We start from the raw sequence: 24,942 nt of genomic DNA, 5'->3' as shown, positions 1-24,942 counted from the left end.
TGCATAAAACAAAAGAACTGAATTTTCCTGCACAGCATAAGCATTGTGGAGATACTGGGGCAAGTTGTCACACTTTTTACCCCAGTTAATATTTCTCAGGTTAGGTGTATTTATAATGTCAATATTCAAGTGAATTTAGATATCAGTACATTATAATGTGCAACATGAAATATAAATGAATTATTTAGATCTGATAGAGAAAAACGTTTGTAAGTCCTCTCTATATTATTAGCATCTATACACACACATACACATACATTTATTAAGCATACATGACAACCCAATGAATTCATCTGTCTCTTGACTGCATGAATTTTCCCATGTGTGAATTCTGACATTTTTTCCCAGAAATGTACTCCGAGGAGTGGAGCAGGAATCGGCAGGGTAGAGAGAAGCCTGTGATCACGAATTTCAGCTTTAGTCAGCTGCCAGACGAGGAGAAGACGGGTAGGATAGGAAAACCTCACAGTGCTCAGGGTGAGTTACAGATATGTACAACACAGTTAATATCAAGCAATAACCGAATATGCTAATCAGGGCCATAACAAAATTTCACATACGTAATAATGCATTAAATTGCACTTACCAAATGCGGTGAGTGCGTATATGTTGATGTATATGATGCATGCATGAGGTTATCATTGAGATGGATGTGGATATGATGCTTGAATTTCCCAAAATTCAATTAAATTCCCAGGGATTCCCAAAATTTTTGTCAGCCGAAGCCCTTTGACAACAAATATGTACTTAAAGTTCCCTCTGAGATTTTAAGTGAATATTTCAATTATTCAACAGCACATACATTCATGGTTCTCCGATGCAGGTTTGTAATTTTTATAATAAACAATAAAAATATTGTATCTTTTTTGGTAACGTTTCTTTCAATTGTTTGAATTTTAAAATAATTGTAATTTTATTTTTCGCATTATTTGATTTTTTGTCAAGTCACAAACTCCATGCAGTTTCCTTACAAACCCCCTGGGGTTTGCAAATCCTATTTTGGGAAACCCTGCATTAGCGTAAGACACCATCATGCACAACACAAAAGAGTTTATTTTTATTTATAGATAACAGGCCTTCGCTCATGTCTTATTTACAGACTCAGAGGAATCCATTCCTGATGATCGCTACCATGGCATCTACTTTGCCATGCTGTTGGCTGGTGTTGGCTTTCTGCTGCCATACAATAGTTTCATCACCGATGTGGACTACCTTCACCGCAAATTCACAGGTGTGATGCAACCAACCTGTCGCACATCACAGGAAAGACTAAATTAAATTCACAGAGGTGTAGGTGGATTAGTGACAACTATACATTGCCCAGTCAAAATACTTCTCTTCCATTGTCAGGCACCTCTATTGTGTTCGACATGAGTTTGACGTATATTCTGGTGGCTCTCAGTGCTGTCATTGTGAACAACGCACTTGTGGAGAGACTGAGCTTAAACACTCGCATCTGTGTGGGTGAGAACATGCAAAAACTGGCTCAAAATAATAATAAAATTCACAAGCTCTTTCGCACCCTTTTCTATGTATACACACACATATTCTTATTATTCAATTGCAAAATCACTAAATATCCTGTGTTGCATTAATAGGATATCTATTTGCTTTGGGACCTTTGGTGTTTGTGAGTGTATTTGATGTCTGGTTGGAGCTGTTTGACACTCAGCAGTCCTATGCTCTTACTCTGGCTGCAATTGCCATTGTTGCATTTGGATGCACAGGTGAATATATACAAGCAATCATGCTCTTTTCATTGGCCTACATTGTGCTTTTGGGATTTGTAAACATTGTCCTTTTGACCTTTACAGTGCAGCAGTCCAGTTTCTATGGTTACACTGGGATGCTACCCAAGAGGTACACACAGGGCGTGATGACTGGAGAGAGTGAGCTGAACTTCCATCACCACATGTCTGAAATTGTAACCATTATATTAGAATAAATCTAACATTCACTTCACATTATTGTATTCCATTCTCATTACCGTAATGCATTTTTTAAAATTCATAGAAGCTTCTCGGTAATTTAGAAATAGTAATTAATAAAGTAATTAAAGGAATAGTTCGCCCAAAAATTAAAGTTTGCTAAAAATGTACTTATCCACAGGACATCTGATGTAGATGAGTTTATTTCTTCATCGGAACAGATTTAGATCCTCTGCAGTGAATGGGTGCCGTCAGAATGAGAGTCCAAACAGCTGATAAAAAAACATCACAATAATCCACAAGTAATCCACACCACTCCAGTCCATCAATTAATGTATTGTGAATCCAAAAGCTGTGTTTTTGTAAGAAACAAATCTATCAAGGCACTTTAACTTTAAACCATCACTTCTGACCAAAATACTGTACCATAATCCATGCGGAAGAGTCCATGCCCTTTTGTCTTTCCACATCAAAATCCAATAACATATTTGCTTAGAACTGATTTGGACTGTTTTGACTTCTAAACAGTGCTTGATCGGTGCATATTTCTCTCCTGATTCAGATGACACTGATTTTTTTTCACTGGAGAAAGCAATATTATGAATAGAGGGCAAATTTAATTTTGGGGTGAAAATTAAAGGCAGTACAACAAATACAGATTCTTTAAAAAATACTATTTTATTATTAAATTTGATTAATAAATGATCGATATAGATATAATTGAAGTAACTATTTCGCATTACAGTAATGAGAATTGTATTTTTCGCATTATGGTTATGTGTGGTAAAAAGGTAATTCGTGATTTAGTTTTTTTTCCCAAAATATGAATTCACCCAGTTTTTATTCATCAAATGTAATGTTTGTTTGATGTTATATTTTTCTGTCAATTATGGTTGTTTTAGGCACTGCAGGAGTTATTGTCTCTCTGAGTCGCATTTTTACAAAGCTGCTGGTGGAAGACGAGAAGAACAACACCATCATCTTCTTCCTGTTCTCTGTCTCAATAGAGACGCTCTGTTTTCTGTTACACGTGGTGGTGCGACGGACACACTTTGTCCGTTATCACACTGACAGAGCTCGCCACAGCTGGCTCAAAGGACAGATTAATAATGTTATGACCAAAAAGCACAGTGGCTATCAGATACATTACGACAGCAGCGCAGAGGAAGAGGTAATTTCACACATAGAAATAATGGTTTCCACTTGACTTATGGGACTTTTTGGGTTTGGGTTCTTTATCCATATGTTACTAACAGGTTTTGAAAGGTTTCTGTGGGTTTGTGGCTAACAATCTTCCTTCTTACATTGCAGGAAAAGTTATCTGTGAACCATGGCAACAAAATGGGTGTAATTTGTTTTTCAAACCTTAATAAGCTTCCTACATAACCTTTCCTAAATAGCCTTTTTCAATGTATGCACACTTCTGACACAGGGCAACCCTAGAATGCACTGTGACAAACCTAGCCAAAACACTTTATCCAAGGTCATAGTCACACCCTTGTGAAAAAGAAGCATGTTTAATTGTACTGATTGTGCACTTGTAGTGTTCTTGAAATCTTAAAAGTATATTTCTAAAAAAACTGTACTTGGAGAGAAAATATTATTAAGTAAATAAAACCGGTACACTTTTTTTTTTAGCACCCATAAGTTCACTTTTAAAAAGTGTACTTTTTCACTAATGTCAAATTAAAGGTTTTACTCTAAAGTATATTTTAAAACATTGTTTTAATGACTTTTTGTTATGCGTGACTAAATCTGCTTGACTACTAAAGCAAATCTGAAGTAAATGAAAATTTGAAAAATGGAAAATTGCAATACCTTTAAGTATTTTATATACATAATAACTATTCTTTTTAAAAATTGCTAAAGTGTACTTCTTTTTATCAAGGGTTGCCAAGGGTAATGTTTATTCATGTTTATAAATGTATTTGTTATTAATTTCTAAAACATTTTGGTAGAAAATGGTTCCATGTCGATATAAAATGTTTAATTTCCCCCAAATTTGTTGTAAGCAGTAGACAGCTCAACCTGATTTTAAGACAGCCATTGTTTAGGATGATTTTCTTAAAGATAAAATTGACATTGACTCATGGCTTTTCCACAAATTAGGATGGAGTGGCGTCAAGCACAGTTGACGAAGCTGATGCAATTAATCTGGGTAACGGTTCCTATGGAGACGGAATATATGTCAGATTTGATGTGCCCAAACCAGACACCAAAAGGAGCTGGATGAGCGTGAAGGGTAAGCTATAGGTTTAATAAGAAAACTGTAGCTCTTCAGTGAACATACTACAAAATGAAGTTATAGTTCACACAGATATGAAAATATAGTGAGAGTTTACTCACCCTCAGTCCATCCAAGGTGTAGATGAGTTTGTTTCTTCATCAGAAAATTTGGAGTAATTTAGCATTACATGACTTGGATCAATGGATCCTCTGCAGTGAATGGGTGCCGTCAGAATGAGAGTCCAAACAGCTGATAAAAACATGACAATAGTCCACAAGTAATCCACACCACTCCAGTCCATCAGTTAACAAATTGTGAAAAACTGCATGTTTGTAAGAAACAAATCAATCATTAAGGCATTTTTAACTTCAAACCGTTGAGTCCTCGATAATATTGCTTTCTCCAGTGAAAAGAATCAGGAGAGAAAAATGCACGGATGAAGCACCGTTTACAAGCAAAATCAGTCCTAAACAGTTCTAATCAAATATGTCAGTGGATTTTGATGTGAGAGGACAACACGGGATGGACTTCTTCACTGTGGATTATTGTGATGTTTTTATCAGCTGTTTGGACTCATTATGATGGCACCCATTCACTGCAGAGGATCCATTGTTGAACAAGTGATGCAATACATTTCTCCAAATCTGTTCTGATGAAGAAACAAAATCATTTAGATTTTTGGTGGCCTGAAGGTAAGCAAATTTTCATTTTTGGTGAACTGTTGCTTTAAGTTTAATTTATATTGTAGTTTTTTGACATAACATATGATGACTTTCCTTCAGAGCTGCTGGGTCGGAGGTGCGCTGTTGCCCGGGTGATCTGGCCCTATATGCTCTCAATTTTGGTGACATATTTCATCACACTGTGTCTGTTCCCTGGTTTGGAGTCAGAGTTACGCAACGATACACTGGGAGAATGGCTGCCTATTCTCACCATGGCCCTGTTCAACATGGCAGACTTTGTGGGCAAGGTGAAATCAAATTGTTTGATGTCATGTACAAGCCTACATTATGATTTAAAAATGACAAATGTTCAAAGCTCTTTATTTCTCTCTTTAGATCTTGGCAGCGTGTCCGTATGAGTGGGGTAGTGTGCAGCTGCTGGTATGTTCATGTTTTCGAGTTCTCTTCCTGCCCCTGTTTGTGATGTGCGTGTCACCCGTGCAGCACCCCCTGCTGGCGCACCCGGTCTGGCCCTGCGGCCTGTCCTTGATGCTGGGAATCAGTAACGGATACCTTGGCTCTGTACCAATGATACAGGCGGCCGGCAAGGTGCCACTTCAGCAGCGTGAAGTGGCAGGTGAGTATGGCTGATACATGAGTAATTATCTAGAAAAAACATTTGTTACTCGGGAGATTTAGGGCTGTAAGCGTTATCACTTACGCTTTGAGAAAATATGGGAATGCAATTGTTGAATTACTGTAGCAAAGATTTGTTTAGTTTCAAAACATCAAATTTACCACTCTTAAATTAGTTAGATGATCACTGGAATGTTCTAAATAGAAATACACCATTTCATTTGATGCTTTCTTCAGCTTATCAAAAACACCTGTCTTCAGACCAGAAATAAATACCTAATATTTGGTAGCTCTTAGAAATTCAAACTTAAAGTAAGATTCCTATAGATCCTCTTTTCATATTTCACCTGTTATGAGTTCATCAATTGCTCGGGTGAGCTTTGTATTATTATTTTTTCTTATTTTCAGTTATTGTGCTTATATTTTCTGTCATAATCACCACAAAATCTGCACTGTTTCAATTGTAAATCAGCTGTTTGGGGTTTTAAATATTTATTATTTTAAATCCCTCATCACCAAAAAAACTAAATGACTACATTTAATAAATGTGTTATATGCAATATAAGCATGTAATTGACACATTTTTCAGTCACTAGGTTGCACAGAACGTATGCTAATACAATAATATATGAAATGATTTTAAACAGACTAGAGCTATACTGTATAGGTTTTTAGAAATGTTGACTACTAAATTCTACAGAATTCATACATATAGAAAACCTAAGCCTAAAGGGAAATTGCATACAGTTGATATCCGTGCATGTTTACGTCATGTGTGGAGGTCCGGCTATTAGCCTGTGTGTTGTGCGATGTGGTAGCCAGCCTCTAGACATATTATTAAAATATTCGCCTTTTTCATTATAAATTTATACATTTATTTGCATGGGGAGAGTTTTGATGTGACATTCACTCTGATAAGATGATTACCTGTAACTATGGGTAGATCTTGTACGTCTCAAACCATCAGATCCATCCACACTGAAGCCCATCCTTCGCAAGCAACTGACAATTTTGCGTTTCAACAGCTAGAGGGCAGTTACACATAGTGTAATCATAGATAGATAGATAGATAGATAGATAGATAGATAGATAGATAGATAGATAGATAGTTAGATATAGGCCTAGTATTATCAGTCTGGCGAGTAAACTAAAAAATGTACAAGCCAATGGTGATTCAATTGCCAAGGTGTCCATAGAGGGTTGAATAATTTGTTAAAACACTTGATGTGCATTAGGCTATTTGAGTTTATATCAAAATCTCTGACTTTTGGCAAATTGTTTCTAATTGGGAAGCAGTAGACTTTTCTCCATTTGCTTACCATTTAATCTCATTTTCGTCTGAGAGAAGCAACTGATATATTACGATTTTCTTTTTTTTTTAATTCTATTTTTTCAATATTTATTTTACAGGGAACACTATGACTGTATCATATATGGCGGGACTGATGCTCGGCTCTGCTGTGTCTTACTCAACATACAGCCTGACCTCACAGGCACATTCGACTCACACGCTGAAACTCAACAACACACTCACATTACACAGCTATATGCCTGGTCACTGAGTGTGTCTCTCTCACATGTACATCGTTTTGTTAATGTAGTTGTTAATGTAAGAGTAAAGAACATTTCCAGAGACTGTCCCTGCTGAAAACACCCGCTTAGACCAGAGTTTGCATACTGGTCCAGTCTGGTTTATGCAAGGAAAGTCTGCTGTTTAGGCAAGTGAAGAATCCCAGTTGGGGACACCAGCATATTAGAATTTCATTGTGGGGGCCAGCATCCAAAACACAACATATGCTGGTGAGTAGCTACATAGCTGATTTGTTTATCAGGGATGTTGGCTCATATAAAATGTGTTGAGATATTCATTAGAGTATTATCCAAGACTGTCTGAATAACAATTGCCTTGTTAAATAAATCAATGTATGACTGTTCCTGTCATGTTTAAATGTACGGTCACCATGTGTAATTTACTGTAAGGTATGCTTTATAGTTCTACTTTATGACTGGTTGATATAGTCGTGTTGGTGTCTTGTTTCACATTATGACCCTCCACTTTCACATTAAAGGTTAGGTAACAAATCTTATTCTGGCCAAAAGATGTTGTTTGACTAACATGCTAAAATGACAATACTGTTTGCTTTTTGATGTGATGGTCAGGTCAATCTGAAGTGGAAGGATTTACAGTTCACACAGATTGGAATGGGCCAAAGAGTGTTTTTTTAGCGGTGCATTTTAAGAAAGCAAGTGCAATGGTCAAACACATCAGTCTAGGTAGTTTAAATAGGAAAAGAAATGAGCAGTGTAATAGAAAAACGTTCTGTGCGAATGGCCCCTAAGAGTTTAAGATCTGATGCCACGGATCTTACAAACTTTGCCAAATACAGCAACTACTGTAGCATCCTGGGAAGCTGCAGCGCTTGCGTTGGGGACGAGTTGTGGAGCCCTTTCCCCCTCGTCATCCCATCATTTACTGTAATTTTTACACTGTTTTTGTCAGTAAAGGAATGAAAAGGGTAAAAGAATTGAAACAAAAAAACTTGGATTTTGTCATTTTGAGAATGACTCATGCTTGTAGGTTTTGTTGAAGGTCGCAGGTGGTTTAGAGTCAGGACCAGTAAAATACAGTTAAAATTCAAAAACCATTATAATGAAATCCTTACTGATTTTCTTCTAATAAACTAAATCAAGATTCTCGCTTTTTTGTTGTATGTTTCCTCCATTGATGTTGGTTAAAACATAGAGCCCCTGTAATTGTCACAGACAGCTGGTACAATTTATATGATTCTCTGTATTTAAAAAAGGAAGGAATTTCAGCCATTGCACTTCATTGCATTGTGTTTCAGGGTTAACGGGTCTCTAATAAGGATAATGAACTGGCAGAAAAGTACCAGGGTCATTCCACGAAATCAGTGCCTTTTGTGTCCATCAGAAATAATTAAAATAAATTATACAGCCTGTAAATAACCTATCAAGGTTTTCAGTATTAATGATTTTTATTAGAGGTTAATAGTTTTACATTTGAGACATTACAATGATAAAAGTTACAAACAAATCATTTTCATTATAATTTTACAGACAATTGTCATTCTAAAAGAAATGCAATTCAATATAGATTCCCTAAAAATGTATACAAACTTTTTTTAATGAAACAATTTAAAATTAAAACAACTTTAAAAAGTCTGCCTTTAAATCAGCTATGATATCCAGCACAAAGGTTTGCAGTATTTTAAGTGTTAAAAATTATTGTTTTATAATTCTGACAGGAAATATAGTGATTAAATGTGTAAGGAAATTATAATATTATGCATAAAACATCACTCAAAATAGGTTTGCAAAGTTGAATCCCTCAGTGAGGCTTTATTTTTTTGAGTAACCCCGGTACTTTTGTTATTGTTGTTGAAACAATTGAAATCGTTCAGTTGTTCCATAAAGGGTTTTCAACTCTGCCTCTAAATCAGCCACATTCATTTTCCTAATTTTGGAGTCATTTTCATTGGTTCCAATAATTCCTCCTGAGTCTGAGCATCTTTTATTCTGGTCTAAGCAGCAGAATGCAGTCCAGAAATGACTAGGCACGTTCACTCTGTTGTTTATGTTATGAGTACCTGGCACTACCCCTGTCACAATGTAAACAGGTTGTGATCTACATGCTGTTTCCAGATGTGTTCCCAGCGATTGTTCTTCATCCCACCAAAAAACTCTGTTAAAACATTTGGCTTGTGGAGCAGCATTGGTGAGAGTGAAGGTGGCATCAGAACAGCTCTGTGAGTTTGCCAGATAGACTGGTGCCAGATGACCTTTGTCGAAGCCAGACTTCTCATAATCTCTATTGAGAGCTTGACGGTCTCCACGTATATGTATATTTAGAGTCCTCGAAAATTCCATGTCTGGTCCTTTATTATTATCATCAATCTGCAATATTATATTAAACATAAGAGAAAAGATACACTTGAGATAGCTGGATATAAGAAATAAATAAAAAAATAATGCACATCCATTTATCTTTCAGTTTTTCACACAACACTTGGCAATCTTTTAATTAGTAAACATGTATCCCTCTGTGTTTAATACTCTGTTTATCAAATGAACTGCTTATGTGTGTGGTTTTCTAAACTAAGCAGTGTCTTTTTTATTTAGAATTAACTGCACTACAGACACTTCTTATCATTATAAAGCACTACTCTGCTATTGTTATAGCATTATCAGGGGCATTCTCATTTTATGTAGTTGATAATAAAATATTATCTTAGTTTACAATACATGTCACAATGTGTAAATGAAATTTTGTGTTAATAATGTACAGCATATAACATGTAACAATTATTTCAGATAAAGTAATATTTCACTTACTTGAGGTTCAATGTACCAGCTGTCTAGTCTTGTGCAGCTCATTAATCCTTTAAAAACATAGGCTGAGTACACAGGGATCCTGTTGATAGTGTCATAATACGTGGCATAATAATAAACATTATTTCGCGTTTGGCAGATCTGCTTGTATTGTGATCCAGGAAATATTGTTGGTGGTCTTCCATTTGCAAAAAATTGACCACATTTTCTCTTAAAATCCGGCACTACTCTGGCTGAACCACCGGAGAGAAGCAACAGCATCAGCACATGAAGAAGCAGCATCATGATGAAGATGATGATGGATTATCAAGTTATCTGCATGAACAACAACCACATGTGATTGTTTTTATAACTACTATAACATCTTACATTGTGTAATAGGTTATTACACGAAATAGCTATAATAATATATACATTATACAATAATTTAAATAATCCTTTGGGGAGTATTTTCTCCGCCTAAATATATCTGTGATTAATTTGCGATTAATTAAATTAATTAATCGCCACATCATGTAGGCTAATTAATTTGATTAAAATGGATCACTTGACAGCCTTAAATAAAATGTAAAAGGCCAAAGGGAGCTCTATAAATAGCCTAGTCCATACTGGCACCAAAAGCAAAAAAGTATATAAAATGTATGTATAAAAAGTATGTGATTAGGTCTATATTGTATTTGTACGCCTTATAAAGGAGGCCTTGTAAACAATATGTAAAAAAATCCTTCTGATGAATAAATAAACAAACAAACAAACTGTTATTTCCCAGAGAGAGAGAGAGAGAGAGAGAGAGAGAGAAAAAAAAAACAATTAAAAACGTATTTAAATTTTTGTTACAGCCCGAAAATATTTGACTATAATCCAGCATTATAGCTGACACTCTCATATTGTATACTTGTTTGGTTCTAATGAGTTACCCAACTGCTACTACAAAAATTTGATTGGATTGAAGGAATTAAATTGTTGTATTTGTTAGTTACATAACTAGGTAAATTTTACAAATTACACAAATATCAGTTGCTGGATTATATGTAGTTGTGTGTAAAGTGATAGCAAAAATGAAGATCATATTTCACAGGTCTAACAAATGATATAACTCAATAAAATAAAATATATAGATATAAAAATAACTTAAAATAGCATAAGTATAACAATAAGAAGTGGAATTAAAGATGCATAGAACTGTTACTCACCACTAATAGTTGTTCTTCTCAAGAAGCTTGTTTTCACCCGTCGTTCTATAACTTCCCTCCCTTTGCTCATGTTTATATACCCTCTCTATTTAGTGAAATGTCTCAACTTCATTTTTGTAATTCAGCTATAGGAACTGAAAAGGATTTCTTCATGCTTCTCTTTCACAAATGTTTCCTTGCCACTGATTCTTGAGAAGTGACAAAACATTATGAAATATTGAAAAAATAAATCCTTGTACTCAGACAAATGAAGCTACATTTTTTTTGTATCTTGCATGTACTAAGCTACTGAGCTATGCTTTAATTCAACCTCCCAACTTTTCTCTTTTTATCAAAATGTGCTTTTTAGCTTGCCATCACTTATTTTGCAATCAACATTCTCATGTTAGCAGACAGATTTTATTTTCACATGTGACCAACAATTCCTCATCAAATATAAAATATCATAATCAAATATTATCAAAATATTGATCGGACAGGGGACATAGACCTGACAGAGTTGACACATCTGACGGTGGTGATGAAATTCGTAGTCATTTTAACTATCAAACACAGGATTTTATATTTAATGTAATTCAAAATGACTTGAAAACCACAAAAATAGGAAGACTTCATGCTGAATATGAAAATCAGAAAATCTGACAGTGGTGACAAATTTGGCATTTCTTTCACAAAACAAATGGAGTTCATTTAGTAGCAATTTTGTTTTCTCTGTTGATGCTAGATGCTAAAAGAACCTGCTTCAGTAGAATAAAATGATGTAAACATTTCAAATAATTTCCTCAGAAATAGGAAGTTGGTGTTGACATATCATGGTTGTGACACAGGAAATATTAACATTAGGATTTAAAATATTCTAAAACTATAAAACTTTCCAGAGACTGCCTGCAGAGGTGGAATGTGGCAAGGGGGTCTGTTAAGAGTGACAGCTGCCCCTGATATTCCCTGATTTTTTAAACATTTTAATAAATGTCTGACGGTGTTCACAACAAAATGGGGACACAACTTTGAAACCTTATGAAATACGCATGTGTCCTTGAAAAACAACCTTGCTTTGATATGAGATATTATTAAGTGTTGCTTTTGATAAAACGCTCTTTTTCATAATTAAAAAAAAACAAATAAAAAATGTTTTATCCATTTTATTGCTTATGAACAATTGAACTCTTCTCTGTGGACACACTCTAAAAATGCTGGGTTAAAAAATAACCCAACCTTAACCCAGCCGCTGGGTAACTATGGGACAGTTCCTATTCTTTGTCAACATTGCAGCATCATAACACTATGAATTTGATTATTGCCACATGAGAATCAGTCCAAACATTGTGTCATTAAACCTCAAAGAGACAAAACAAAGAGACCTACAACAGACAATACATGTTGTGACAAAAAATTAAAACGTTACAAGTGGCCAGAAAAAACTGTTGCCCTCAAATACCTCACACGTGAAGACTCATGTCCATCAATATAATATACTACATGCTGGAGAAACTCCCAGGAAGGAAGATGTTAGTGTAGCGAACATCAAGCACAAAAAAGGACTTGAAAAAGCTAAACAGCCTCAAGCAACAAGTCCGTTCCAATGGCAAAAATGGTGAAGGTGTGGGATGTCGTTGTCTCGTCACCAAGGCACAAACTGAGCAGGAATGCATCACCATGTTGGTCCCCACCTGTTAATCACACAACACTTAGTCTTGAAACATAACTTACATTTTTACAAGTTGTAACATTTAAGTTGACTTAAATAAATAACATTTAAGTGTATTTTATGGAAATCAGCCAAACCATCAGGGTTTTCCTGTGAACTGGGTCTGGTAGAGGTTGCTCAAACAAAATATTTATTGTGCTACTGATTTAGGTTTCTTTCTGCTTACTGGCACTTCTTGGTTGTCTACCTAAATTTCATCCAACCAACATGACATAATTTAAAGCCCCCAATATATATATATACAGTATTGTGCAAAAGTTTTAGGCCACTAGTGTTTTAGCCAGCTAAAAAAAAATGGTTTTAAGTCAGTTATTTCTGTCTTTTGCTGTAATTTGTCTGTAGGAAATATCAGTTTTCATTTGCAAACATTCATCTTGCCATTAATTGTAATAATCCAGTGAGATTTTTGTTTGCAGAAAGAGTCTGAAAACAGCCAGTGCTCCACTCAGAGATCTGATCTGATCTGATCATCACCCAGTCTGTCTGGAAGAAACAGAACAAACTGAGACATACTAAATCCAGAAGAACTGTGGCAACGTCTCCAAAATGTTTCAAGACATCTCCCTGCAAAGCTAACTGAAAAACTCTGCTCAATTGCACCGAGGGCAAAAGCTGCTTTAAATGCAAAGGATGCTCACACTAAATGTTGATTTAATTTACGTCATAGAAGTTAATTGATAAAGGAAATTTATTTATGACATTATTTTTGACAGCATCCTCATTTAACAGCATTTTTTTCACAAGTGTCTAAAACTTTTAACAGTACTATAGCTTTGCAGGTAGCTTTCATGAAGCATCTTGGAGATGTTGCCACAGTTCTTCTGGAATTAGTCTGTCTCCGTTTCTTCATGTCATTCCAGACAGACTGGATGATGATCAGATCAGATCTCTGTGTGGAGCACTGGCTCCTGTCAGACAAATGACACAGGCAGACCAAGTGACAATGGCATGGCTGAAGTGTAACTTAGTCAGTCTACATTAATGACTTCCTGAGACAAACAATGTAATTTATTAGGAATATGTAGATGTTAGTGACGTTCTAGCAGAGGTGCTGCTGCTGTGTATGTAACAGGTACAGAAAGTATTATGTTCATGTGTATACTCTAAAGTATATTTTAAAACATTGTTTTAATGACTTTTTGTTATGCATGACTAAATCTGCTTGACTACTAAAGCAAATCTGAAGTAAATGAAAATTTGAAAAATGGAAAATTGCAATACCTTTAAGTATTTTATATACATAATAACTATTCTTTTTAAAAATTGCTAAAGTGTACTTCTTTTTATCAAGAGTTGCCAAGGGTAATGTTTATTAATGTTTATAAATGTATTTGTTATTAATTTCTAAAACATTTTGGTAGAAAATGGTTCCATGTCGATATAAAATGTTTAATTTCCCCCAAATTTGTTGTAAGCAGTAGACAGCTCAACCTGATTTTGAGACAGCCATTGTTTAGGATGATTTGCTTAAAGATAAAATTGACATTGACTCATGGCTTTTCCACAAATTAGGATGGAGTGGCGTCAAGCACAGTTGACGAAGCTGATGCAATTAATCTGGGTAACGGTTCCTATGGAGACGGAATATACGTCAGATTTGATGTGCCCAAACCAGACACCAAAAGGAGCTGGATGAGCGTGAAGGGTAAGCTATAGGTTTAATAAGAAAACTGTAGCTCTTCAGTGAACATACTACAAAATGAAGTTATAGTTCACACAGATATGAAAATATACTGAGAGTTTACTCACCCTCAGTCCATCCAAGGTGTAGATGAGTTTGTTTCTTCATCAGAAAATTTGGAGTAATTTAGCATTACATGACTTGGATCAATGGATCCTCTGCAGTGAATGGGTGCCGTCAGAATGAGAGTCCAAACAGCTGATAAAAACATGACAATAGTCCACAAGTAATCCACACCACTCCAGTCCATCAGTTAACAAATTGTGAAAAACTGCATGTTTGTAAGAAACAAATCGATCAACTCTTCCTGTTCTTCCTGAATCACATTTTCTAAGTTGAATTTGTGCCAAAATTAGTTTTCCAGTCAAGTAAGATCTCACAACTACTGGTATTTCCTTAAAGGAGTGAATACAAACAGAAAGTGTTTAACATTTCTCTCTATTGTGTTGTAGTATTGCTACTATTTGCAACAAGTAATATACATTTTCACTCAGAGTAAATACGTTAGCTGCTATCGCTATTTGACAGAGCTATGTCAAATTTACCTTCACTCCCATAGACATTGTATTAGAAACACCCTCGCATTAGCCTTAACAAGTTTTTTGTATTCTGATTCAAAGGTAATATAATACAGAGTACAGTGTTATAAATGTACATGCATGTATATGTCAGGGTTGTGGGGAGAAGGGATGAGGCAGGGACTCAGTACTGCAGAGAATGGGCTTTATTAATAATAAAAATAAACCAAACCAAAACTACCCTGTAGGGGAAAAACAGGACAGCTGGCAGGCTTGGCAAGGCAAGGCAGGATCAGCACATGACAGGGGAAGTTACGACGACAAACTGGCACAGGACTGCAAACACAAGGAGATGATAAAGGGAGCAAATGAGGAGGATAATAAGGTAACAGGTGGGGCAAAATAACCAATAATCAGGAAACAAGGTGGGTGGGGTCAAGACAATTGACGAGAGCACATGGCACATAGAACTAAACAAGACCAGCCATGTGCTCAAACAAAACAAAAACACAAGCACAATGCCAGCAAAACAAATCACTAGTCATGTGCAAAACAGGACACAAACACGCAGCTAATGAGAAGACCCATAAGTCGCGCGTTCACAAAAAACAAACATGAAAGCACACAAACAAAACACACACACACACACACACAGAGGACAGAGGAGCGCACGCCCGAGCAAACTCGAAATCGCACGCAGCCCAGCAAGAGCAAACCTGGAGCATGAGTGTCCGAACCCCGACACGAAAACAGAACCGAGTCTGAACAAGACAGGAGTGCCGGGATCCGAACACCACGCCCCAACATGAAACAGAGCATGAAATTAGGATGGAGTGGCGTAAAGCACAGTTGACGAAGCTGATGCAATTAATCTGGGTAACGGTTCCTATGGAGACGGAATATACGTCAGATTTGATGTGCCCAAACCAGACACCAAAAGGAGCTGGATGAGCGTGAAGGGTAAGCTATAGGTTTAATAAGAAAACTGTAGCTCTTCAGTGAACATACTACAAAATGAAGTTATAGTTCACACAGATATGAAAATATACTGAGAGTTTACTCACCCTCAGTCCATCCAAGGTGTAGATGAGTTTGTTTCTTCATCAGAAAATTTGGAGTAATTTAGCATTACATGACTTGGATCAATGGATCCTCTGCAGTGAATGGGTGCCGTCAGAATGAGAGTCCAAACAGCTGATAAAAACATGACAATAGTCCACAAGTAATCCACACCACTCCAGTCCATCAGTTAACAAATTGTGAAAAACTGCATGTTTGTAAGAAACAAATCAATCATTAAGGCATTTTTAACTTCAAACCGTTGAGTCCTCGATAATATTGCTTTCTCCAGTGAAAAGAATCAGGAGAGAAAAATGCACGGATGAAGCACCGTTTACAAGCAAAATCAGTCCTAAACAGTTCTAATCAAATATGTCAGTGGATTTTGATGTGAGAGGACAACACGGGATGGACTTCTTCACTGTGGATTATTGTGATGTTTTTATCGGCTGTTTGGACTCATTATGATGGCACCCATTCACTGCAGAGGATCCATTGGTGAACAAGTGATGCAATACATTTCTCCAAATCTGTTTTGATGAAGAAACAAAATGATTTAGATTTTTGGTGGCCTGAAGGTAAGCACATTTTCATTTTTGGTGAACTGTTGCTTTAAGTTAAATTTACATTGTAGTTTTGTGACATAACATATGATGACTTTCCTTCAGAGCTGCTGGGTCGGAGGTGTGCTGTTGCCCGGGTGATCTGGCCCTATATGCTCTCAATTTTGGTGACATATTTCATCACACTGTGTCTGTTCCCTGGTTTGGAGTCAGAGTTACGCAACGATACACTGGGAGAATGGTTGCCTATTCTCACCATGGCCCTGTTCAACATGGCAGACTTTGTGGGCAAGGTGAAATCAAATTGTTTGATGTCATGTACAAGCCTACATTATGATTTAAAAATGACAAATGTTCAAAGCTCTTTATTTCTCTCTTTAGATCTTGGCAGCGTGTCCGTATGAGTGGGGTAGTGTGCAGCTGCTGGTATGTTCATGTTTTCGCGTTCTCTTCCTGCCCCTGTTTGTGATGTGCGTGTCACCCGTGCAGCACCCCCTGCTGGCGCACCCGGTCTGGCCCTGCGGCCTGTCCTTGATGCTGGGAATCAGTAACGGATACCTTGGCTCTGTACCAATGATACAGGCGGCCGGCAAGGTGCCACTTCAGCAGCGTGAAGTGGCAGGTGAGTATGGCTGACACATGAGTAATTATCTAGAAAAAACATTGAATAATTTGTTAAAACACTTGATGTGCATTAGGATATTTGAGTTTATATCAAAATCTCTGACTTTTGGCAAATTGTTTCTAATTGAGAAGCAGTAGACTTTTCTCCATTTGCTTACCATTTAATCTCATTTTCGTCTATGAGAAGCAACTGATATATTACAATTTTCTTTTTTTTTTTATTTTTTTTTTACAGGGAACACTATGACTGTATCATATATGGCGGGACTGATGCTCGGCTCTGCTGTGTCTTACTCAACATACAGCCTGACCTCACAGGCACATTCGACTCACACGCTGAAACTCAACAACACACTCACATTACACAGCTATATGCCCGGTCACTGAGTGTGTCTCTCTCACATGTACATCGTTTTGTTAATGTAGTTGTTAATGTAAGAATAAAGAACATTTCCAGAGACTGTCCCTGCTGAAAACACCCGCTTAGACCAGAGTTTGCATACTGGTCCAGTCTGGTTTATGCAAGGAAAGTCTGCTGTTTAGGCAAGTAAAGAATCCCAGTTGGGGACACCAGCATATTAGAATTTCATTGTGGGGGCCAGCATCCAAAACACAACATATGCTGGTGAGTAGCTACATAGCTGATTTGTTTATCAGGGATGTTGGCTCATATAAAATGTGTTGAGATATTCATTAGAGTATTATCCAAGACTGTCTGAATAACAATTGCCTTGTTAAATAAATCAATGTATGACTGTTCCTGTCATGTTTAAATGTACGGCCACCATGTGTGTAATTTACTGTAAGGTATGCTTTATAGTTCTACTTTATGACTGGTTGATATAGTCGTGTTGGTGTCTTGTTTCACATTATGACCCTCCACTTTCACATTAAAGGTTAGGTAACAAATCTTATTCTGGCCAAAAGATGTTGTTTGACTGACATGCTAAAATTACAATACTGTTTGCTTTTTGATGTGATGGTCAGGTCAATCTGAAGTGGAAGGATTTACAGTTCACACAGATTGGAATGAGGAAAAGAGTGTTTTGTAAAAGTTGAACTTCTTTTATTTTTAGCGGTGCATTTTAAGAAAGCAAGTGCATTGGTCAAACACATCAATCTACGGAGTTTAAATAGGAAAGAAATGAGCAGTGTAATAGAAAAACGTTCTGTGCGAATGCCCCTCAGAGTTTAAGATCTGATGCCACGGATGGATCTTACAAACTTTGCCAAATACAGCAACTACTAGCATCCTGAGAAGCTGCAGCGCTTGCGTTGGGGACGAGTTGTGGAGCCCTTTCCCCCTCGTCATCCCATCATTTACTGTCATTTTTACACTGTTTTTGTCAGTAAAGGAATGAAAAGGGTAAAAGAATTGAAAAAAAAAAATTGGATTTTGTCATTTTGAGAATGCCTGTGCTTGTAGGTTTTGTTAAAGGTTGCAGGTTGTTTAGAGTCAGGACCAGTAAAATACAGTTAAAATTCAAAAACCATTATAATGAAATCCTTACTGATTTTCTTATAAACTAAATCAAGATTCTCGCTTTTTTGTTGTATGTTTCCTCCACTGATGTTGGTTAAAACATAGAGATCCTGTAATTGTCACAGACAGCTGGTACAATTTATATGATTCTCTGTATTTAAAAAAGGAAGGAATTTCCCTTATTGATTGATTGGCAGCCATTGCACTTCATTGCATTGTGTTTCAGGGTTAACGGGTCTCTAATAAGGATAATGAACTGGCAGAAAAGTACCAGGGTCATTCCACGAAATCAGTGCCTTTTGTGTCCATCAGAAATAATCAAAATAATAAATTATACAGCCTGTAAATAACCTATCAAGGTTTTCAGTATTAATGATTTTTATTAAGAGGTTAATAGTTTTACATTTGAGACATTACAATGATAAAAGTTACAAACAAATCATTTTCATTATAATTTCATAGACAATTGTCATTCTAATTAAGAAATGCAATTCAATATAGATTCCCTAAAAATGTATACAAACTTTTTTAATGAAGCAACTTATATGTTGAAACAATTTAAAATTGAAGCCACTTTAAAAAGTCTGCCTGTAAATCAGCTATGATATCCAGCACAAAGGTTTGCAGTTTTCTAAGTGTTAAAAATGATTGTTTTATAATTCTGACAGGAAATATAGTGATTAAATGTGTAAGGAAATTATAATATTATGCATAAAACATCACTCAAAATAGGTTTCCTCAAAAATGTTTGCAAAGTTGAATCCCTCAGTGAGGCTTTATTTTTTTGAGTAACCCCGGTACTTTTGTTATTGTTGTTGAAACAATTGAAATCGTTCAGTTGTTCCATAAAGGGGTTTCAACTCTGCCTCTAAATCAGCCACATTAATTTTCCTAATTTTGGAGTCATTTTCATTGGTTCCAATAATTCCTCCTGAGTCTGAGCATCTGTTATTCTGGTCTAAGCAGCAGAATGCAGTCCAGAAATGACTAGGCACGTTCACTCTGTTCTTTATGTTATGAGTACCTGGCACTACCCCTGTCACAATGTAAACAGGTTGTGATCTACATGCTGTTTCCAGATGTGTTCCCAGTGATTCTTCTTCCTCCCACCAAAGAATTCTGTTAAAACATTTGTTTTGTGGAGCAGCATTGGTGAGAGTGAAGGTGGCATCAGAACAGCTCTGTGAGTTTGCCAGGTAGACTGGTGCCAGATGACCTCTGTCGAAGTCAGACTTCTCATAATCTCCATTAAGAGCTTGACGGACTCCACGTATTTTTTGAGCCACAGACCCCTCACTTGCCATGTCTGATCCTTTATTATGATTATCATCATCAATCTGCAATATTATATTAAACATAAGAGAAAAGATACACTTGAGATAGCTGGGTATAAGAAAAAAAAGTACATCCATTTTTCTTGCAGTTTTTTCTGTTTGTTTCACACAACACTTGTGAGAACACATGGCAAACCTTTAATTAGTAAACATGTATCCCTTTGTGTTTAATACTCTGTTTATCAAATGACCTGCTTATGTGTGTGGTTTTCTGAATTAAGCAGTGTCTTTTATTTTACCTTTATTTTACCAGGAAATAATCCCATTGAGATTCAGAATCTCTTTTTCAAGGGAGTCCTGGCCAAGACAGCAGAATAATAGTTCCATATTAACATATACATTAAAAACAAAAACCATTTAACAGAAAAACAATTATTTAGTTTTTAATTATTTATTAATTTAGAATTAACTGCACTACAGACACCTCTTATCATTATAAAGCACTACTCTGCTATTGTTATAGCATTATCAGGGGCATTCTCATTTTATGTAGCTGATAATAAAATATCATCTTAGTTTACAATACATGTCACAATGTACTATTTCAAGTTTTTTACCTGAAATTTTGTATTAATAATGTAGAGTGTATAATATGTAACAATTATTTCAGATAAAGTAATATTTCACTTACTTGAGGTTCAATGTACCAGCTGTCTTTTCTTTTGCAGCTCATTAATCCTTTAAAAACATAGGCTGAGTACACAGGGATCCTGTTGTAGGTGTCATAATACGTGGCATAATAAGCAACATTATTTCGCGTTTGGCAGATCTGCCTGTATTGTGATCCAGGAATTCTTGTTGGTGGTTTTCCATTTGCAAAAAATTGACCACATTCACTCTGAAAATCCTGCACAACTCTGGCTGAACCACCGGAGAGAAGCGACAGCATCAGCACATGAAGAAGCAGCATCATGATGAAGAGGAGGAGATGATTATCAAGTTCTCTGCAAGAACAAGAACATGTTGTACTTTTTTTTTATAACTGCTATAATATCTTATATCATGTAATATTTAAATAACATAAAGCTACTTACTTCAAATTTATAGCAGTACAAGTCAACAATCAAGATACTAACCTATATTTGTCATGGTTTGGTTTCTGTTTAGTTTCCTGTTTGTCCTTATTTGGCATTTCCTGTCCTAGTTTAGTTAATTATCATTCATTTCACCTGTCTTGTGTTAATTATCTTGTTTGCTCCTTTGTTCCCTGTTCTTTATAAGCCTTGAGTTCCTTAATCTGGTTTGTCGTGTCTTAAAGTTATGTGATCATTATATAGATGTAGTTTTCTTGTGTTCCGAATCCCTTGACTCATTAAAAGTCTGTTTTCCGTTCACCCACTGTCTCCCGTATCTCTTAGAGAAGCGTTCATAACAAAATTCCACAAAGAGACAATGTGAGAATGTATAATAATATGATATTTAACACTTCTTGTGTACTAAGTAAATATATACTATGAAATCATAAATAATAAAATGTAAAAGTCTAAAGTCAGCTCTACAAATATTACAATACATACTGGCACCAAAGGTGAGGAAACACTGGGTGAGTATTTCTAACCTCCTGCTTTGTTATATATGAACACTTTTAAGATAATGTAAAATCAGCAGAGGGATGCAAATTTGATCCCCTATATCTCCCTCTACCATGCATATTTATATATATTAGATTTATATTATAAAATAAATATTACTCAAATATTTATTTTATAATATAAATCACATATTAACACACCTAAAATGTATAGCAGTACAAGTCCAAGATCACGCTATTAACCTTTTCAAGAAACAATGATATGAGAATGTAAGAAACTATAATGATATCTTCCATGTAGTGAGTAAATATCTACTATTAATTACTCAACAAGGAATAAAGAATAAAATGTAAAAGACCAAAAGCAGCTCTATAAATATTACAGTACATACCAACACCAAAGGCAAGGAAACACTGCTGTTGTAGTGAGATGGGCGATTATTTATAACTTTTCAGTGTCATTCAACATTTGAACACTTTTAAAATACTGAGGCGCACAAACTTGATCCACAAGGTATCTCCCAATAGCTAAAATACATATTTAAACTCATTTCCTTAAGTCCACTTAACAAGTGTGTTTGATTAGGAAAATAAACATTTAAAGTAAACCATATATGACGTTTGTGTCACAGAATGGCCCGTCTTCCCCGTCACTCATCACTGTCACCTGTTTATCTCCAATCATCACCCGCACCAGCAACTCATCAATCTCCAATCACCACACTCATAAAAGCACTTCCCTCAGCTCACTACTTGGTCCGATCTTGAAGTGACGTTACAGCACTACACTGTTTGTTAGGATTACCTTCTGTGTCCGACCCGTTCCATTACAGTTTGTTACAGGATACAGAATATTATAAACAGTTGTGGCCCTCTTCACCCAAATCCACTTCACATTTTTTTTTTCCAGGTGAATGATAATGGTCTCTTTTTTTTGCCAGAATGACTGACTGGCACGCAGGTCAGTCCACACATGGTGACCGTTTCTAGTCATATTGATCCTGTTTACTTGAATGAGGGAAATAATTATCTTAAGGTGTTTTCCAAGCTTAAGTTTTGATGGCACTAAGATAGGACACTAAGTAAACTCTTCCTGTATCACATTTTCTAAGTTGAATTTGTGCCAAAATTAGTTTTACAGTCCAGTAAGATCTCACAACTACTGGTAATTTTCTTAAAGGAGTGAATACAAACAAATGCAGAAAGTGTTTAACATTTCTCTCTATTGTGTTGTAGTTTTCTGTCACCTTGCTGGGAAAATCAACATTCAGCTTTTTAGTATGCGATGCAATGTTTCCTGCAATGGCTACATTTATGTTGCAGTAATAGTACAGTGACTGAATGCAATAAGTTTCTGAACACTTAATGTGTGTCAATACACACAGAAAGAAAAAAAAAAACACCAAAAAACTTTAATAAATAATGAATTGTTAGGTACAGTGTATATATTTTGTTCATGTTGAATTTTGCTGTTAATAAGGTGGGTATGGTTAGGAGCAGGTTTGGTTGTATGGTTAGGTTTAAGGTCAACAGTGTAATTATAGTTGTCGCTACAGAAATTAGTAAGTAGTAAGTAAATTTTATTTATAGAGCACATTTAAATTCAGCTTACACTGACCAAAGTGCTGTACAAAACAATCATAAAATACAAATATGGGGAAACCCATATGACATAACCAAGTCAAGAGTATGCCCAAGTACATGTGTAGCTTTATCAACTTGCTGAATAAAACCAAAAGAGTCCAATACATGAGTAAACTCAGTGACCATAGGCTTTCCAGGACAGCAGACGTGAATATTAAAATCACCCAAAATTAACAGATGATCATATAATGTAATGATATGAGATATGAAATCAGAAAACTCAAAGCGCTTGAACACCAAATTAATTACAGATGTAATCATATAAAGGATTTTCAAATATAAATACATGTACACAACAAGTGCACTGTATCAAATGATTAATTTAATATCTCAGTGAACCCATCAGGCTAAAGGTTAGTCCAGAAAATGTGCATAAACAACATTCTTCAGCAAAAAGATGTGAAAGAGACCAATTCAGCACCCGCGCATGGTGTTCTGTGCGCACAGGGCGCATGCAGAGAGACGCGTCTCAAAGCGCTTGAACACCAGATTTGCCTCTTCTTGCTCTTGTACCGACAAATACATACAAAATTATGTCAAAATAACCGTCTTGGAGAGTATCCTCGAAAAAACTGTCGGTTATGTCTTAAGTCAAAATAAACAGTTGAGACATAAATTGAATGTGCAGCATTAGATCGGATGCATTGTCTCTTAAAGTGACCGCGCCTAATTTACTAGAGCTGTCGGTGCCTTAATGTTAATCCAAGAGAATGGAAAGAAAAGACAAAAATCACTCACTGATCTTGACTGAATTACTATAGTTCATTTATGTAAGTAAGGATAGCAAAATAAAGTAAACTGTGACATTTTACCCAAAAATTCTTCATACAGTGGACTACCAGTAAAACTGATAAAACAAAATGGGACCAAAAATTATCCAGACACTTTGACCTGACCATGTTTGCTTAAATGTTTAATTTTTAAGTGCTAATGCAAAATTTTTACACCACAGACTGAACAAAATGAAGCATTGGCAATTGGTCTTCAGAGTATTGATAGTTGTGTAAATATTGTCATATTAAAAGTTGTCTGAATTTTTGGTTGATTGTAATCCATTATATAGCCTACCTTTCTATCAAAGTTAGCTGACATTATCAAGCTGAACTTGTTCTGACGCAGTTTAATGAGTTCTTACATTTATGCATTTAGCAGACAATTTTATCCAAAGCGATTTACAGTGCATTCAGGCTATACATTTTTTTTTTTTATCAATATGTGTGTTCCCTGGGAATTGAACCCATGACCTTTTGCGCTGCTAACGCAATGCTCTACCACTGAAGTTCTTTGAGTTACCTTTGAGTTCTTGTTATATTTTATTACATTTACTAAACTATAGCAAATAAACTTTGATAATGTGAGAAGTGCTGAAGGTGTCTGAATAAATTTTGGTTTGACTGTGTTTAATTTTTCATACAAACCTGTATTCCACCAGAGAGGACTGCAGCTGCAACGCATCGTCATTTGGATTACTTTTGGTAGTACTTTTGACATTTTTGCAATAAATAAATGATTGTAATTGCATTTATCTGTCTGTCATGTTTTTCTTATACTGTACAGAAATAGCTATGTTTAGGTTTAGATGTAGGTGTGGGATTAGCGACTATAAAAACATTTTTAATGCTATATTTTTACTAAAATGGTTATTATCATGCATATTTTGGTCAATTGCGTTTTATATCCTTTTATATTCGCTATAAAATGGGTAAGTTTAGGTTTGGGGGTAGGTTAAGGGGTCTAAAAATCTAAATCGCTTATTGGTAAAATAATTTTTTTAAAAGCATTGATTCGAATAGCTAAAAAT

At 35.7% G+C, this 24,942-nt stretch overlaps 3 protein-coding genes and 1 long non-coding RNA gene across 4 annotated transcripts; 2 read left to right on the top strand and 2 right to left on the bottom strand.

Moving 5' to 3' along the window:
* Positions 1-350: 350 nt before the first annotated feature.
* LOC306872807 (equilibrative nucleoside transporter 4-like) lies at positions 351-7,015 on the top strand (the record flags this gene model as incomplete). Its single annotated transcript, XM_079421658.1, has 10 exons — positions 351-477; positions 1,100-1,231; positions 1,351-1,464; positions 1,599-1,727; positions 1,815-1,889; positions 2,831-3,099; positions 4,038-4,170; positions 4,938-5,125; positions 5,214-5,454; positions 6,864-7,015. 10 exons carry the CDS (start codon positions 351-353, stop codon positions 7,013-7,015), a joined length of 1,560 nt encoding a protein of 519 aa, XP_079277784.1.
* A 2,036-nt stretch (positions 7,016-9,051) lies between these two features.
* LOC306872738 (endonuclease domain-containing 1 protein-like) lies at positions 9,052-10,088 on the bottom strand (the record flags this gene model as incomplete). Its single annotated transcript, XM_079421498.1, has 3 exons — positions 9,052-9,073; positions 9,148-9,368; positions 9,807-10,088. 3 exons carry the CDS (start codon positions 10,086-10,088, stop codon positions 9,052-9,054), a joined length of 525 nt encoding a protein of 174 aa, XP_079277624.1.
* Positions 10,089-12,587: 2,499 nt separating this feature from the next.
* Positions 12,588-17,536, top strand: LOC306872737 (equilibrative nucleoside transporter 4-like; the record flags this gene model as incomplete). The annotated part of the gene is made up of 5 exons (XM_079421497.1): positions 12,588-12,596; positions 14,217-14,349; positions 16,631-16,818; positions 16,907-17,147; positions 17,385-17,536. 5 exons carry the CDS (start codon positions 12,588-12,590, stop codon positions 17,534-17,536), a joined length of 723 nt encoding a protein of 240 aa, XP_079277623.1.
* Positions 17,537-18,988: 1,452 nt separating this feature from the next.
* LOC306872374 lies at positions 18,989-21,954 on the bottom strand. Its single transcript, XR_013784407.1, has 3 exons — positions 21,890-21,954; positions 20,598-20,910; positions 18,989-19,969 (listed from the first exon to the last, which is right to left on the bottom strand). It is a non-coding gene; the product is annotated as an uncharacterized lncRNA (long non-coding RNA).
* Between the last annotated feature and the right edge of the window lie 2,988 nt (positions 21,955-24,942).

Source organism: Barbus barbus (genome assembly GCF_936440315.1).
Source record: "Barbus barbus genome assembly, chromosome: 7".
NCBI classification, from domain to species: Eukaryota; Metazoa; Chordata; class Actinopteri; order Cypriniformes; family Cyprinidae; genus Barbus; species Barbus barbus.
Note: the sequence above shows the minus strand (reverse complement) of the source record. Positions and strands in the feature narration are given on the sequence as shown.